Source organism: Dermatophagoides pteronyssinus, unplaced genomic scaffold (genome assembly GCF_027571235.1).
Source record: "Dermatophagoides pteronyssinus isolate colony J.1.1.1.1 unplaced genomic scaffold, Derpt_VIB-CSIC_2022.12 sq0005, whole genome shotgun sequence".
Classification (NCBI taxonomy): domain Eukaryota; kingdom Metazoa; phylum Arthropoda; class Arachnida; order Sarcoptiformes; family Pyroglyphidae; genus Dermatophagoides; species Dermatophagoides pteronyssinus.
This window is the reverse complement of record NW_027461529.1, coordinates 1089262-1104325: the sequence shown is the minus strand read 5'-3', so window position 1 is coordinate 1104325 and position 15064 is coordinate 1089262. Positions and strand designations below refer to the sequence as shown.

General features: G+C 27.5%; 7 protein-coding genes across 9 annotated transcripts; 4 read left to right on the top strand and 3 right to left on the bottom strand.

The window, feature by feature from the left end:
* Window positions 1–1284: 1284 nt before the first annotated feature.
* On the bottom strand, window positions 1285–2687 carry LOC113789734 (uncharacterized). The gene is made up of 3 exons (XM_027339307.2): window positions 2375–2687; window positions 2161–2283; window positions 1285–1741 (listed from the first exon to the last, which is right to left on the bottom strand). The coding sequence occupies exons 1-3, from the start codon at window positions 2558–2560 to the stop codon at window positions 1664–1666; spliced, it is 387 nt and encodes a 128-aa protein (XP_027195108.2). The 5' UTR covers window positions 2561–2687; the 3' UTR covers window positions 1285–1663.
* An 81-nt stretch (window positions 2688–2768) lies between these two features.
* LOC113789847 (uncharacterized) lies at window positions 2769–4452 on the bottom strand. The gene has a single exon (XM_027339438.2). The coding sequence runs from the start codon at window positions 4132–4134 to the stop codon at window positions 3136–3138; it is 999 nt and encodes a 332-aa protein (XP_027195239.2). The 5' UTR covers window positions 4135–4452; the 3' UTR covers window positions 2769–3135.
* A 43-nt stretch (window positions 4453–4495) lies between these two features.
* Window positions 4496–5409, top strand: LOC142645027 (uncharacterized). Its single transcript, XM_075820105.1, has one exon. It carries the CDS (start codon window positions 4643–4645, stop codon window positions 5303–5305), a length of 663 nt encoding a protein of 220 aa, XP_075676220.1. The 5' UTR covers window positions 4496–4642; the 3' UTR covers window positions 5306–5409.
* Window positions 5410–5531: 122 nt separating this feature from the next.
* On the bottom strand, window positions 5532–8886 carry Reps (RALBP1 associated Eps domain containing). Of its 2 annotated transcripts, none has more exons than XM_027339392.2 (6): window positions 8534–8886; window positions 8048–8281; window positions 7516–7880; window positions 6445–7428; window positions 6264–6384; window positions 5532–6199 (listed from the first exon to the last, which is right to left on the bottom strand). In XM_027339392.2, exons 2-6 carry the CDS (start codon window positions 8062–8064, stop codon window positions 6046–6048), a joined length of 1641 nt encoding a protein of 546 aa, XP_027195193.2. In that variant the 5' UTR covers window positions 8065–8281; window positions 8534–8886; the 3' UTR covers window positions 5532–6045. The 2 variants fall into 2 exon arrangements, with proteins under 2 accessions (XP_027195193.2, XP_027195190.2); XM_027339389.2 differs by having other exon boundaries at window positions 6445–7434; window positions 8534–8884.
* Window positions 8887–9035: 149 nt separating this feature from the next.
* LOC113789806 (uncharacterized) lies at window positions 9036–10177 on the top strand. Its single transcript, XM_027339393.2, has 3 exons — window positions 9036–9291; window positions 9390–9626; window positions 9692–10177. The coding sequence occupies exons 1-3, from the start codon at window positions 9268–9270 to the stop codon at window positions 10040–10042; spliced, it is 612 nt and encodes a 203-aa protein (XP_027195194.1). The 5' UTR covers window positions 9036–9267; the 3' UTR covers window positions 10043–10177.
* Window positions 10178–11355: 1178 nt separating this feature from the next.
* Ald1 (fructose-bisphosphate aldolase) lies at window positions 11356–13859 on the top strand. 2 transcript variants are annotated; one of them, XM_027339316.2, is made up of 5 exons: window positions 11356–11522; window positions 11686–11812; window positions 11935–12359; window positions 12435–12893; window positions 13505–13859. In XM_027339316.2, the coding sequence occupies exons 2-5, from the start codon at window positions 11704–11706 to the stop codon at window positions 13595–13597; spliced, it is 1086 nt and encodes a 361-aa protein (XP_027195117.2). In that variant the 5' UTR covers window positions 11356–11522; window positions 11686–11703; the 3' UTR covers window positions 13598–13859. The 2 variants fall into 2 exon arrangements, with proteins under 2 accessions (XP_027195117.2, XP_027195116.2); XM_027339315.2 differs by lacking the exon at window positions 13505–13859 and adding an exon at window positions 13010–13398 and having other exon boundaries at window positions 11360–11522.
* A 321-nt stretch (window positions 13860–14180) lies between these two features.
* LOC113789599 (uncharacterized) lies at window positions 14181–15053 on the top strand. The gene is made up of 2 exons (XM_075819853.1): window positions 14181–14468; window positions 14534–15053. The coding sequence occupies exons 1-2, from the start codon at window positions 14406–14408 to the stop codon at window positions 14912–14914; spliced, it is 444 nt and encodes a 147-aa protein (XP_075675968.1). The 5' UTR covers window positions 14181–14405; the 3' UTR covers window positions 14915–15053.
* Window positions 15054–15064: the final 11 nt, after the last annotated feature.

The following is a 15064-nucleotide window of genomic DNA, read 5'->3' as shown; positions in this document are numbered from 1 at the left end:
CGAGAGTTTTTCTTTTCTTGTTTGGTGTTATACACACACCATAGGAGGGAATTCCAGCCAAAAAAAAAGGAAATCATTTTGATTTGAATGTTTTGAATTTAAATGCCTCTACTTTGAACTTAATGGAACAAAGAAGAAACCAGAAAAAAAAATTCAAATAAGAAAAAAATGGCCAACAAAAATATCCAATAAAAGGTAGTGGAACTGCATAATCTGCTAGGCCTGCAGCAAAAAAAAAAATCATTCGCAATTCAATTTTGTATGAATGATGAAGTAAGAAGCAACGAAAAAACTTCACAACCTGGGTACTAGTTTCAAACCACTATTTTTTTTTGTCGCTGTGCAAACATGTTGCTTATTTGCTGAGGTAGTTCACTAAGGTAATTTTTTAGATTGTCTGCATTTTTTTCTCAGATCGAAGCAAAAAAAAAAAATGAACGTTGTGTAATAATATAATCATGATAAATGGCGGGCAATTTGATTTTTGTTTGTCGTTCCACAATATTCAACTTGTGTTGATGTTCGATTGCAGAACGACAAACTTAAAAAAAATAAATAAATAAGAGAAAAACAAAACTAGAACCTTGTTGCCTCATATAAAACGTGAATCCAAGTTTTGAACATCAGCTTTTAAATAAAGCATTTAATTTCTCTTGGACAAACAACAAGTGGACGACTATTGTATAAAGCCACCAGTACATTTTTGTTTTCTTGCATGTTGTTGGTTCTGTTTCGGAAGATTTTTTTTTTAGTTTCGTTTTATAATAATTGCTGAATATGAAGAACGTGAAACGTGGCCAGCAGCAACAAGGTAGACAGATATACCTGCGCACCAAAAGTAACAACAAAAAAAAAAAAACATAGAAAAAGAAAAAGATATTTTCTTTTGGGCGCGGTATAAATGCTATAGCAATAAGGGCTAGTTTTTCCTATATTCCTTTTACATAGATGGTGGTCATTTTTGTTGTTGTTTCAATATCATTTTTTTCTAGATTAAAGATATAAAATTATGAAATTATCAATCAGAAAAATAAAAAATAATAATAATAAAGAAAAACAATGATAACGAAGGATTAAATAATCGTTATGAAACAAAGAGAGTAAAAGACCTGATCAATACATTTTTCTTCTTATTTTTTTTTGATTCAATGAAGAATAAGCATCTTAATAATAGGAATTGTTGCCACCTGTTGACAATCATATCAAATAGATTATTATTTGAAACAATTTAAGAAATTATTATTAAAGGTAACACATACATCCATTCAATGGACCGATCAATCATATTGTTTAAAATGTAATAATGTTTAATAAATTGTATCGATTATTTTTAAAATATATTGAGAATATTATATATTGATTGTTTGTATATGATAAAGTTATTATATCAAATCATTTTGTATGTTTGTATTAAATTAATGAATTTTAAATGAGAGAGAAACAAATTTAGATATTTTTTTTGTTTGATGGGAAAATGCAAATTTATATTTCACCCAAAATGTGATATGATAAATTTCATTTTTGTGTTAAAAAATGTTAATTAATAAAAATATATTGATTAATTATTTCAATGTATTTTGTTGTTGTTGTTGTTGTAAATTATTTTCCATTCGGACATCCGATACGATGGATTTTTTTTCTTCACATATTTCCAACAATGTTATTATACTTCATCAATCGATTCTCCATTTTGACCATTACGATATTTGGCTGGCAAAACACATCGACCTTTTTGGCAAAACTAATAAATTTTGCAAAAAAAAATGGAGAGAAAAACAAATTAAAAGCAATTTTTTTTCGAGTGAAAAAAAAACAAACGATAATTAGTTGAATTTTCTCATTTTATCTTAACAAAACTATTGCTATAAATAATGAATAAATTTTCAAACAAAAAAAAACTGATCCTAATAAATATGTCACTTTTGATTTTTAAAAAAAGCAAATCCAAATGAACATATGGAATATTCTATCATAAATATAAACAAATTCAAACATATGGTCATAAACATCGTTGTTTTACTAACAATTATTTTATGAATTGTTGTTGTTGTTGTCAGGTTATTTTAACACTTATGATATTAATCATTTTATGATTGATATCATCATAATATTAGTGTATAGAAACCAAACAAAAAAATCATAATTCTTAAGAATACATACTCGTGGATTAGTACCGGTTGCACATTGTACATCATCAGGTGTATAAATATCTTCCATATCTTTTTGATTACCACGAAATATAATACGACAAGATGTCATACATGGTGAACCATCCAATCCTCGCTGCATAAAAAAATAATTTCGAATGAATATTATGGATGAAATATGGAATAATGAATTTGAATCAATTTATCATTAAAATTTATTAGCCTACATTTACGGCAATTACACGTGCACGATCATCTTTATATGTACGTTTTACTTCGTTAACATGTTCAGACCATTTAACACGACATGCATTATGCTCGACAGGTGTTGGATTACGACCAACAGCCAATGACCATCCGATAAACATTGAGAAAATTGTCACCATGATTGATGCTGTCGAAATTTTTACCATTTTTGCTGTTTTAATGTTTTTTTTCACTTTGGTGAAGAAAATTTGAATAAAACAAAATAATAAATAAACTAACAGAAAAAAAAATTTATTCAAATTTGAATCAAGTTTACGATATGAACGATATGAAATGAATGATTGGATATGTATGCCTTTTTATGGATGAAATGAAATCCGGAAGATTTGTTTTTCAAATGATTATCATTGAAACTAGGTTATAATTACTTTGTGAAATTAGAAAATTGGGAAAGAGGGTAGCGGAAATATATCGACAAATTTTTCCCAATTTTATTTAAATCATCACTATCGTTTTCCGTACTCAAAAAAAATATGTAGGAGTAATACAAAAGTTTTTTATTTTACACCAATTTTTTCTTTCTAGGATTTTTTCCATATTTTTTTTATTAAATAAAATAATTTGGCAACAAATAATTTTTTTTTTTTTGAAAAATACAAATTAAAACTGACTATATGAAAAAGCACTAGAAATGAATTGATTGGCCCAAAAAAATAAAAATAAAAATAATGATTAGAAAAAACATTTACATTTACGAATGGATGGATGGATTTCTAACAATTTATGACGATGATGATGAACATTCATCAGTTGAATCGGTCATCGTCCACCATGTATCCGGATAATGATATTTCTGTATTTCTAGACCTTCACGTGGTACATTTATAAATAATGATGGTAAAAATTCTAATTTTGGTAATTGTTCGATCGATTGTCTAGATTTGTGTTGTGAAACATTTTTCTTTAAAGAATTTTTAATCATTTTTTCATCATTATTATTATCGATTAGATTTGTTGGAAAACAATGTAATTGTTTACACATTGTTGATGGTAATAAACGACTACGCCAACCGATTCGACGATACATATCTTCTTGTGAATCTTTTTCAAATACATGTATTCGTGCATGTATGGTGAATAATATTGGATGTAATTCTTCTTCATCAATTTTTGTTTCTTTAATACCATCGGCATCAAAATCTCGTGGTATGGTCATATCGATTAATCGTGTAGTCGGTTTTAGAATATAAATACCATCTGAATGAATATATTGCAATTGGATGCCATTATTACGAAAACGTCGTTCAATAATGGATTCATCATGACGTTGAAGATCTTCATTCAATATGCATAGATTAAAACACGCATCTGTTATTTTCAAGCGAATTTTGGTTATATTTTTTCGTTTATGATGATCAATATTTGCACGTTTCAATGTTGACCAAAGTGTTTCATAACAAAGAAAATGTGTTACTTCAAGCATATCGAATGTGTTGATGATTCGTCGTATGAATGTTTCAAATACAAGCATCGCCAACGGAGTCATTGGCTCACATCTATTCATATTGGTTAATAATTCTAATTGTGAATCATAATTATCATGATTATGTATTGATGGTGCACAAAACAGTTGATAAATGATATAGATAAAACCAATGGTTAAGAATAGAATTAAAATTGATTGTCTTGGATGGAATAGAATATTTAGACGAACACGACGTACAAAACGTCTAGTTTGTTGGCCATTCAATAAACGCCAATTCATCGACATGTTTTTCATATAAATGTGTGTACAAAATAGAATATATATTTGATTTTATCAAAATAATGATGAGTGGATGAAATCGAATTTAAACACTTTTTGCTTTAATTTAATTCGGACAACACTTTTACAATACTGTATGTTGATTAGAATGAACAGAGCAAATAGACATGGATAAGAGGAGTAAATATCACAGATATATGGATAGTAGATTCTTTATTATTTTGATTCCTTTCTTTGAATTCTTATTGATTGGAACAAATTCGTTGAGCCATATATCACAAGAATTGAGAGACAACATATTTAATAATCAACTATTTCGATCCAATAGGCGTTAATGCATCATAATAGTATATTATGGTTGGCTTTATATTGAACGAATATTGCTCGTAAAATTTATTTATTATTTGAACATTGTTGTTGTGAATTGTGTTTATAATTGGATTTGACTTAAAATTAATCGATGTATTTGATGAAAAATTAATTATAGTATTTGGATCAACTATCAATTAGACGCGCGAAGAAAATGTCAGCAAAAAAGATTGGTAAAAAGCCTAAATATCCTGATCCAAATATTATCGATGAATATGCCACAGCAGAATTACAACAACGATATGATATTGATGATGAACCGAGTCGGGGTAATGAAGGTGATGATGAAGATGATGATGATGATGATGAAGATATTGAACGTAATGATGTTGATGATGATGATGATGATGATGAAGTAGTTGTCGATGAAGATCCAAGTTCAAGTTTAGCCACAGGTTCGGGAATGATTAGCCATGGATTAGTTGATCCAATAATCGTAGATCATGATTTCAATCATTCATTAGCACGACAACGACTATCGACCATACAGAATCGTATGCAGAATTTCGAGACAATATTAGCACATCTTAAATGTCAATTAAACGATATGCATAAACATGATAATGAAATGCTTAAAAAAGTAGTCACATTAAATGATGAGATTGCTGAATTAAATCTAATAGAAAGTTATGAATCATCAAAATTAGCTGCAACATTAACATCGACAAATTCCATCAATAATCATCAAACGGAAAATTTTTCCGATTTAGTACTTGCAGCTGCTGATTATGGCCATCATTCACATCATCATCCACAACATTCTCATCATCATTCAATCGATTCATCGTATCATATGATGAAGAATACAAATTATTAGATTATTATTCAATCATTTATTAAATAATCAACAATCATATTGCATTCCAAACACCAAAGTTGTATTAGATCGATGATAGAATTGAATTTCTTTCTCATTTTATCCTTAACTGTGTTTTCCTTAAAAAAAACAACAACAAAATTGTGATTCAAATTATCCTTTTCCATTTATCAGATATTAAAAATTTTTGCATGTTTTTTTCATTTTTTTTAATTTTGGCTAAAAATTTCATTTCGATTTTTTTTATTCATATCAAAAATTGTTTGTTTGTTTGTTTGTTTTGTTTTTTGTCTGCAAAAATAAATTATAAATATTTATGTATTATATATTAATATTTTATAGATCAATATATGCACATTAAATTAAATTTAAAAAAAAAAATTCCTTTTTGTTTCTTGTTGTCGTTGTTGTTGCATTTCATCATTCACAAATATCAATAATAAAAAATAAAAATTTAAAAATAAAAATATTTAATAAAAATAAAAATTATAAAAATAATAGAAAAAAAAATATATTTCAAAATCAAAAACATTAATTTCAGTTTTCTTTTTTTTTCACTTCGGATATAAATATTAGATGATGAGATATTGGATCGAAATTTTTTTTTTCTTCAATTCTTAGTTTCATATTCATTTTGCGAAAGAAAGACCACAGTGAGTGAGTGTATTGTTTTTGTGTGATAAGTGTGACCAATAATTTTTTTTTTTTTGAAAATTGAATTAAATTTCAATTTTTCATTGTTATTTGGATGAATATTGTTTAATCAAATGATTCACAATTTTAATCATTGACGATAAATCGGTTGATAATTCCTGATTTAGACGTTGTAAACGTTGATTCGATTCATTTAACATACGAATCGATTGTTGTAGCTCATCAATTTTTGTTGAATTTCTATTTCAAGAAAAAAAATGAAAATTTGAACAAAAAATTCAATTTTGAATATGAATTAACTTACTCAAATGGAATGACTGTGATACCATTATTATTGTCACATTTTCCTGATTGTTTTTCGAATCGATTTTCAACCATACGAACATGGTCAATAATTTGTTTTAATGTTTGTAGGCCATTTAAATCTATTTTTTTTTAATTTAGTAAAACTGAAATTGAATAAAAAATTAGAGAAAAATACCAACCTGCTGCTGATAAGGATGTTGGTGGTGGTGGTAGTGGAAAAGAATTATTACGAATAAAAAATTCATTTGGTGAATTTTTATTATTCGAACGATTATTAATAATTTTAAATGGTGAAAATTGTTCACGACATGAATCAATTGAATTCGATGATGTGAATGAATCATTTAATGATGATCGTTTACTATCATTATTATTATAATTATTTTGATCTGATTCAATTACAATAGAATGTTCTAAATCAACTAATGCAGGCGATGTTGGTGATACACGTAATGGTACCGGATGACGAATATTTGGATTAGTAGCAATAACATCAGTTATATTGTAATCAAAATTAGCAAGTTTAGCTGGTGATGTACTTGATACAATATTATTACTATCAATACTATTCGGTTTGATTTTTGACATGTTTGGCGAATCATTAAATCTGGTCCAATTTTGGCTATGCCTTCGTTGACAAGATGATGATGATGGATCATTTTTCATTAATGAGATAGCAGCACCATTTTCTTTATTATCAATTGTATTAACATTGGAATGTTGTTTACTACCGCTACTAATTGATCGTACAATACCATCAACTTGCTGTGTATTGATCGTATGAAATAATGATGATGATGTTGTTGTTGTCACTGTTGACATCATCAATCGTCGATGAGCTTTCCGCAATGGTGATGGAAGATGCTTAGGTAATTCCACCTTATTACGTCGAAGTACAACTAGATGCATGGCAACACAGAATTCAGCAAATGATAGGCCACCATCTTCATCGATATCGGATAATTTCCAAATATGTGACAAATCTTTTATATCGAGACCGGATTTTTCGAAAAATATTTTGGCAACATTACCATGTATTGTACCGGTGGGACAATTACGTTGTAATAATTGAAATTGTTTCGTATAATATGATTGTTGTTCGGTCGTTATCGACCAGAGATCCAATGAACAAGAATCATTATCATCATCTAAATCAAGCCGATCTAAATCTTATAGATAAATGAGATTAAGGTGAGAAAAAAATATGTTTATTTTAAATGAATGAAAAAAAAATTCACAATCATTGTTACCAATATTATCCATAGTAAATTGGCCATAATTATTCTGTTCGGGCAATGATGTTGTTGTTGTTGACAATGTTTTCATTGAATTAGCTGCAGCAATTTGTTGTTGTTGTTGATGACTATTATCATTATTATTATTAAAATGAGTCTTATTAAATTGATGAATTTGGTTATTGTTGCTGCTAATATCTGGTTGATGACAATTATTATTATTATTACTGCTACTATTATTGTTATTGTTGTTAAACTTTGTATCTGTTGACGTTGATGATGATGATGATGATGATGATCCGGAAATCGTATGTACCCGTTTTAATTTCAGCTTGGCTTTGGTTGGTGGCTGTGGTGGTGGTGGCAATACTATTTTCTCTCTTATATATCATTGAATGTAAAATATTGATGATGATATTTCAGGAAAAAAAATTGTGTTATGATTTTCATTTCAAGGAAAAATAAAACAAAAACAAAATTTCAATAAATTAATCTCATTTTAAATTTATGTTTGAAAAGAAATCTTTTTTTTTCATTATAAACTTACTTATCAAAGTTGGACATTTTTTTTCACTTTCTGTCTATCTTTCTTTCGTTCGATCGTCACTCACACTTTAAAATCACATTCGAATGTTTATTGATGAAAAAATATTTAAACAATAAAACTTATGAGCCATAACTGTAAATCAATTAGTGTTGTTTGTTGTTGAATGTTTGTGATGTAGAGATAAATAGATTTTCTTCTTTTCTTTTTCCTCTTCTTCATTCAGCGATTCAATAACTTTGATGAAATATATGAAAATGATTTGTCAAACATATCATCATCGGTTGTTTGATTTGATGGATCATAATTTTCAAAGAAAAGAAAAAATGATAAATAAAGAAAAACAAATGTTATTAATTAATTGAAATGGATGTTTTTTGTTGTAAACAACAAAAAAGAATTGAAAATACAAAATCATAATAACATCATACATTCTTATTTTAAAAAAATTGAATTAAAATTTCAAAAAAATCTTTTCATTTTTTTTACCTTGAGATATCTTAATATACCCTTTTCAAAAACCAAAAAAAAAAGAATTAGCTTATTAGCTTACGTAGCCCATCAACATTTTCAGATATTTTTTTATTCAATACAGAAACAAATACAATACACAACAACATACAACAATAAAAAAAAATTAGAAATTTAGTCTGTATATTTGTATATTACACATTATATAATAAATATGATGATAATACTGGTTATATTCAATTTAAATGTATATTTTTTTTTGCCCTGAATAATAAGATAGAGAGGAGAGAGATAAAAAAAAGTCATGAATCACATAATAATGACAACAACAACAAAATTGTGCAATAAGGTGAAGAGAAACAAGAGAGAACACAGAAAAAAAAAGAGAAAAAGAAAAATCCAGACCATACTCGTTTCAACAAGGTGTCATTGCATTTATGAATTGGACAATAAATACCTGATTGATAAATGATTGTTTGCATTGTTTTTTTTTTGTTAATATAAATAAACAGAATCATAAATTTTTTTTTAAAAAAATAAATTAAGATAAGCCTTATTTTGATCTACTTCTTTTTTTTTCATTGAATAATTTATTTGATACCATTCCAACACAACCAACAGTATAAATAAAATTTCAGAATTCCAATTCATATCTTTGCCTTAAATGATTTGATTATTTATTGATAAATTTTGACATTCCAATTGAATTTTGCAAGGAACAAAAAAAAGTGTCTTCAATTTAAAATGAAAAAATGCGCGATCATGATACAATAACGGTATGTTTTTTTTGTTGTTGTTTATTTTAGTTCATATTTGTTTGCTGTTATCAAATGATGATGTATTTTTCGCTTTTTTTTGTTTGCTTCGGTTTTAGATTTCTCCGGCTATATTTGAACATTTAGTTGCTAAAAGTAAAGCTCAAACTGTTAGCAGTGATAAAAAAATTACTGAAGGTGAACAACAACAAACGCCATCTGCAATTTTTAATGAAGAAATTCCATCGTCATCATCCATATCATCGGCAAGACGATCGAATCAAAAAATGTCCCAGTCAGCTGATAATTCCGAAGGATCATTGGCGTTTTCGACATTTGATCCAAATTATATTATGGTCAGTATAAATTATAACCTTAATCTATTGTTTTTATCATGATCATGATCATTATAATTTTATAGAGACATGCAGCATTTGATCCAAGTATTCTATTATATGGTATACGCGGTGAATATGAAAGAAAATTTCAACAGTATCAACAATTATGGCGACAAAAATGGGAAGAATTGGATCGATTAAATAAAGAACTACATCGAAAACATGGTGAAAATTTAGGACAAGAAATTGAACGTATGGAGAAAAAATATTTTCGTGAACATTATGATCATATGGAAAAACCATGTAATGATTCGGAACAATCCGTGATTAATTGTTATGGTAAAAATCCTGGACAACCATTATTATGTCGTCGTGAGGTGGAAAAATTTTCCAAATGTATTGATATGAATCGATTGAAATTATTGAATCAATGATGTAATTGATTCAAATTCAAATAAAAAACCAGAGTACAATGATATTTTTTTTGATCTGAACACTATAGAGCAAACGAAATAAAAAAGATTTTTTCCTTCAAAATATTTTCCAATAAAAATTTATAGTTTTGCTAACACCGGATCTATATAATTTTTCTATCTGATGTAATCATGATGCAATCGATTCTATTTAATAAATTGATCGCATATAATTCCCAAATGTGTTTGAAAGAGAATATTTTTTTTTTAATATTTTTTTTTTACATTACCAATTCGTTCATCATTATAATGATGAGAAAATTATCTTCGATGGCAACGATTAGTTTCAATTTTATTTCAAATTGAATAAAAAAAACTGATAGATTGAAAGAAAGAGGGAAGAAAATATTTTCACATGTAATAAATGTGATGATCTTTGATCCTTTATTGATATTGATTATCTTAATTTATATCATTATATTGATTATAACATTATCATCATGACCTTCGTAAATTTATCCATTTACTCATTTATTTGGATGAAAGAAAACAAAAAAAAAAATTTTTGGAATCTGTTTAATTAAAATAAAATTGGATAAATTTTTAACCCTTCTCGCCTATTTTTCTTTTTGTCTAATGATAAAAATAAATTAGTAAAAAAACAACCAAACACATGCGTGAGAATACCAAAAAAAAGAAAAGAAAAAAGATTCTGTGTCTTGTATATATCGGATGATATTTTCGTTTGTATATCCAAACACATACACGCACAAATGGTATGATTTTATCCAAAAATCAACAATTTTTTTTTCTTGTTTGTTTTCTTTATTATACGGATGACATGACATGACATATTTATTTTTGCATTTATATTTTTGTTGTTGTTTTGATTAAATATCAGGCCAATATTATCGAAAAAAAATAAAATAAAATTCAAAAATTCCCAGAAAAGAAACAAATATAATATTTTTCAACTACTACCATCATTATCATTATCAAACTGCTACCACCGAATATCATTGAAAATCCATACAACCAAAAAAAAAAGTGAATTCGGATTTTACAATATATAGCGAAAGAAAGAGAAAGAGAAATGGCATGATATAGCATGAATATAACAAAAACGAGAAATTCCACTTGTCTGTATTTATAAAAACAAAATCCAAATGTTAAATAGCTGTATGTGAAAACGAAGAAGAAGAAGAAGAAGAAAAAAACAACTTGTGCCTAGGTTGACATTGAAACATCCTTACATACATTTCAACTATATAATATCTATTTGTTTTTTTTCTATCGCTCAAAATTATCATCAGAATAATCTTTTGTTTTTTTTTCGAATGTGAAAAAATATTTGCTTGGTGTATATGAACAAAAACCAAACATCATAAATAAATTTCATAGCATTTGATTGCATTGCATCGTATCGTACGGCTTGAAATTTACCTTTCTCTTTCTCTCTTACTCATTTTTTCTGGATTCTAATTCATTTCCAATTCAAATTGTATGTACCCGAGAAAAAAAATTTCTCTTTTTTTTTACCTATTATCAATTCATAATTTTAATTAGTTTATGATGTTGAATAATTTTTCTCTTTTTTTTTAATTAATCCCTACTTCAATTAAAATAAAACGAAATGTCAATTTCTTATTTTTAATGTAATCAAGTTTAAACAACAAATAATTATGGCTAAATTCAACTATTTACCTGTCGATGTTCAAGAAGAACTTCGAAACACAGCCAATGCTATTGTTTCAGTTGGCAAAGGTATTTTGGCCGCTGATGAAAGTACCGGTAAGTAAAACGTTTTTTTTGTGTTCATTGCTTGGTACTAGTTATCAATAAACAGAAATTAATGATTTAAACATGATTATCATGAATGGAAACCTATTTAATTTTTCAATCATCAATTTTAGGAACAATCGGCAAACGTTTCGCCGACATTAATGTAGAAAATGTTGAACAAAATCGTCAAGCATATCGGCAATTATTGTTCTATAGTGAAGGCATTGAACAATATATTTCCGGTGTTATATTGTTTGATGAAACTGTCTATCAAAAAGATGATAAGGGTGTACCGTTTCCAGAATTGTTGAAAAAGAAAGGAATTATCCCTGGTATCAAAGTTGACACTGGTGTTGTCACATTACAAGGTACCAATGGTGAATCAACCACTCAAGGTCTTGATAATTTGACCAAACGATGCCAAGAATACTATAACCAAGGTTGTCGTTTTGCTAAATGGCGTTGTGTACTCAAAATTGGCCAAGATGAACCATCTTCATTGGCCATTGTTGAAAATGCCAATGTTCTTGCTCGTTATGCTAGCTGTTGTCAACAGGTAAATAAACAATGACATTATTTGTTTTAATCTTAAATTATATGCTTTTCGACACTATGGATACCATATTTTTAGGCACGCATAGTTCCAATTGTTGAACCAGAAATCTTGCCAGATGGTGATCATAATTTGGAACGATGCCAAAAAGTTACTGAAACTGTGTTAGCCGCCGTTTACAAAGCCCTCAATGATCATCATGTTTATTTGGAAGGTACATTATTGAAACCTAATATGGTAACTCCCGGACAAAGCTGTCCACAGAAAGCCAGTCCACAAGAAGTCGCACAAGCCACTGTAACTGCTCTTCAACGTACAGTTCCGGCTGCCGTTCCTGGTATTGTTTTTCTATCTGGGGGACAATCTGAAGAAGAAGCATCAGTCAATTTGAATGCCATCAATCAATACCAAGGCAAAAAACCATGGGCATTGAGCTTCAGTTATGGTCGTGCATTGCAAGCATCTGCTTTGCGTGCTTGGCAAGGCAAACCAGAAAATATTGGTGCTGGACAAAAAGAACTTCTTCAACGTGCAAAGGTAAGCATATTTTGTTGATACCCATATTATAATATATTATAATCCCTGGTTGATTCTGCATTATATTACCCCATTCAATATTTTTCATATTTTATTTTAAATTGACATTTTTCCAGGCCAATGTCCTTGCACACAAAGGTCAATATGTAGCTGGTTCGATTCCAAGTTTGGCTTCTGCAAAATCTAATTTTGTTGCCCAACATAAATACTAAATGAATTACCTTTACCAATCACATTTGCACATGCATTGACAAGAAGAATGATGAATTTTTTAACCAAACCACAATTCTGCAAATTTTTATTTTAGATCCCAACAAATAGTATCCGACCTGATCCGTTTGACATCATGAAAATTCAAATTATTATTATTTTTTTGCACCCACTTTTATTTTTCAAAAAAAATTCAATAGATTTATTCACTGCTTTGCATGGATAACCCACAATTCGAGCTTATATTTCGATGCTAATCGATAAAGTTTTTGATAATAAAAAATGTTCCCAAATATTCTGAGGTTTTTTTTGATTCTGGTAGATTTTATCACGATGATTTCTTTTTAATTTTTATTATATTTTTTTTCTTCCTTAAATTGTCAAAATAAAAACAAAAACAGGCAAACAGTTTGTCCGCACAAGGACAGTATACTGGCGGTATCGTTGGCGCCGCTGCCGGTCAAGATTTATTTATTAAAGATCATCAATATTGAATCAAAATTTCATTTTTTTTGGATTCAATCATTTAAGAATTGGATTCTTTAAATATCCAGAATGAAAACCGCTGACAAAATGAACATTGATGAACCAAATAAATCAACAACAACATCAAAATATGATTAATCCTGATTTTATTTTTAAAAAAATTTAGATATTCTAGTCTTTCTTTCCTTCTTGTCCATTCGTTTATAATTTTATCAATGAATTTTAAATGATTAAAATATGATGCGAAATAAAAATTTATTTCTTTATTTACCATGAATTTGTTAAATTGAATTGAATTGACAATGTTTTTTTTTTTTTTTTTTTTGATTTTGTTATTAATCATAATAATAAGAATAAAACATGTTGTTTAAGAACAATCAGTACAAGAATCAAACAAACTTATTATATATGTGCAACGACAGAATACCAATTCAAGGTTACTATCATATATTCAATGATAAATAATATTGAATATGAAGAGAAAAATATATACAAGAATATGATTCTAAATATAGTTTTCCTTCTATCTTTACAATGAATATTCAAAAAAAAAAACAACTTTTCTTTGTTGACGAAGTTCGAATGAAATTTGATTTAAATTTCATAGATCAAATTTTCGTTAATTGAAACGCAATCATCATTAAAGTAGTTTGTTGAATTTTGATTGAACAGTGCTTTAATTTGATCAAATATTCAAATTGTTTAACAATGAATTTGAAACTTCATATCGAATTGAGTCGCATTTCTTTCATTGGTATCTAATTTTATTTTATTTATTCAAGTGATTTTAAAGTTTGATTATCTTCTAAGTCGATTATGGGAAATTTTATATCAACAAATGGCAATAATAATAATAATAAAAATTCTTCAAATGAAAAGGTTTGATAATGATTATTATTATGTTATTAATCAAATTCATTTATATATGTGATATGTTTGTTTAGCAAAATGATTCCAATGATCAAGATCAAGATCAATTTACTACAAGAAATTTGATCGATGCAGCACTATCTGAAATAAAAAATACAAGATCTTCAGCATTGATATCATTGCCGATCAAAGACAGTAATGAAAATCTTTTGGATCACAACAATAATGGTGGTAAATTGATTAATCTATTATCTCAGAATAGTATAAGTATCAATTTGCCAGAAATTCTGGATAGTCAAGACGAAATAAGTGTATTACGATTACTTATCAAATTATTATCCGGTAAAGTTAAGAAACTACAAGAAGAAAATTCCTATTTATATGAACAGATTAATGTTATATATGATATTAATATTGAATTATGTAAGATGTTGGATCGAAAATTTGAAAAATGATTCAATAATTTACTACAAAATAAATGCATTATTTTTTTTGAATTGAAATTTTTTTCTGAACGATTTTAATGACATCTAGTGGTTTGGTTGGAACATTTGTTTATGACAATGTTGCGTTTTTTATTCCAGCATTGAAACCTCGTGGATTTT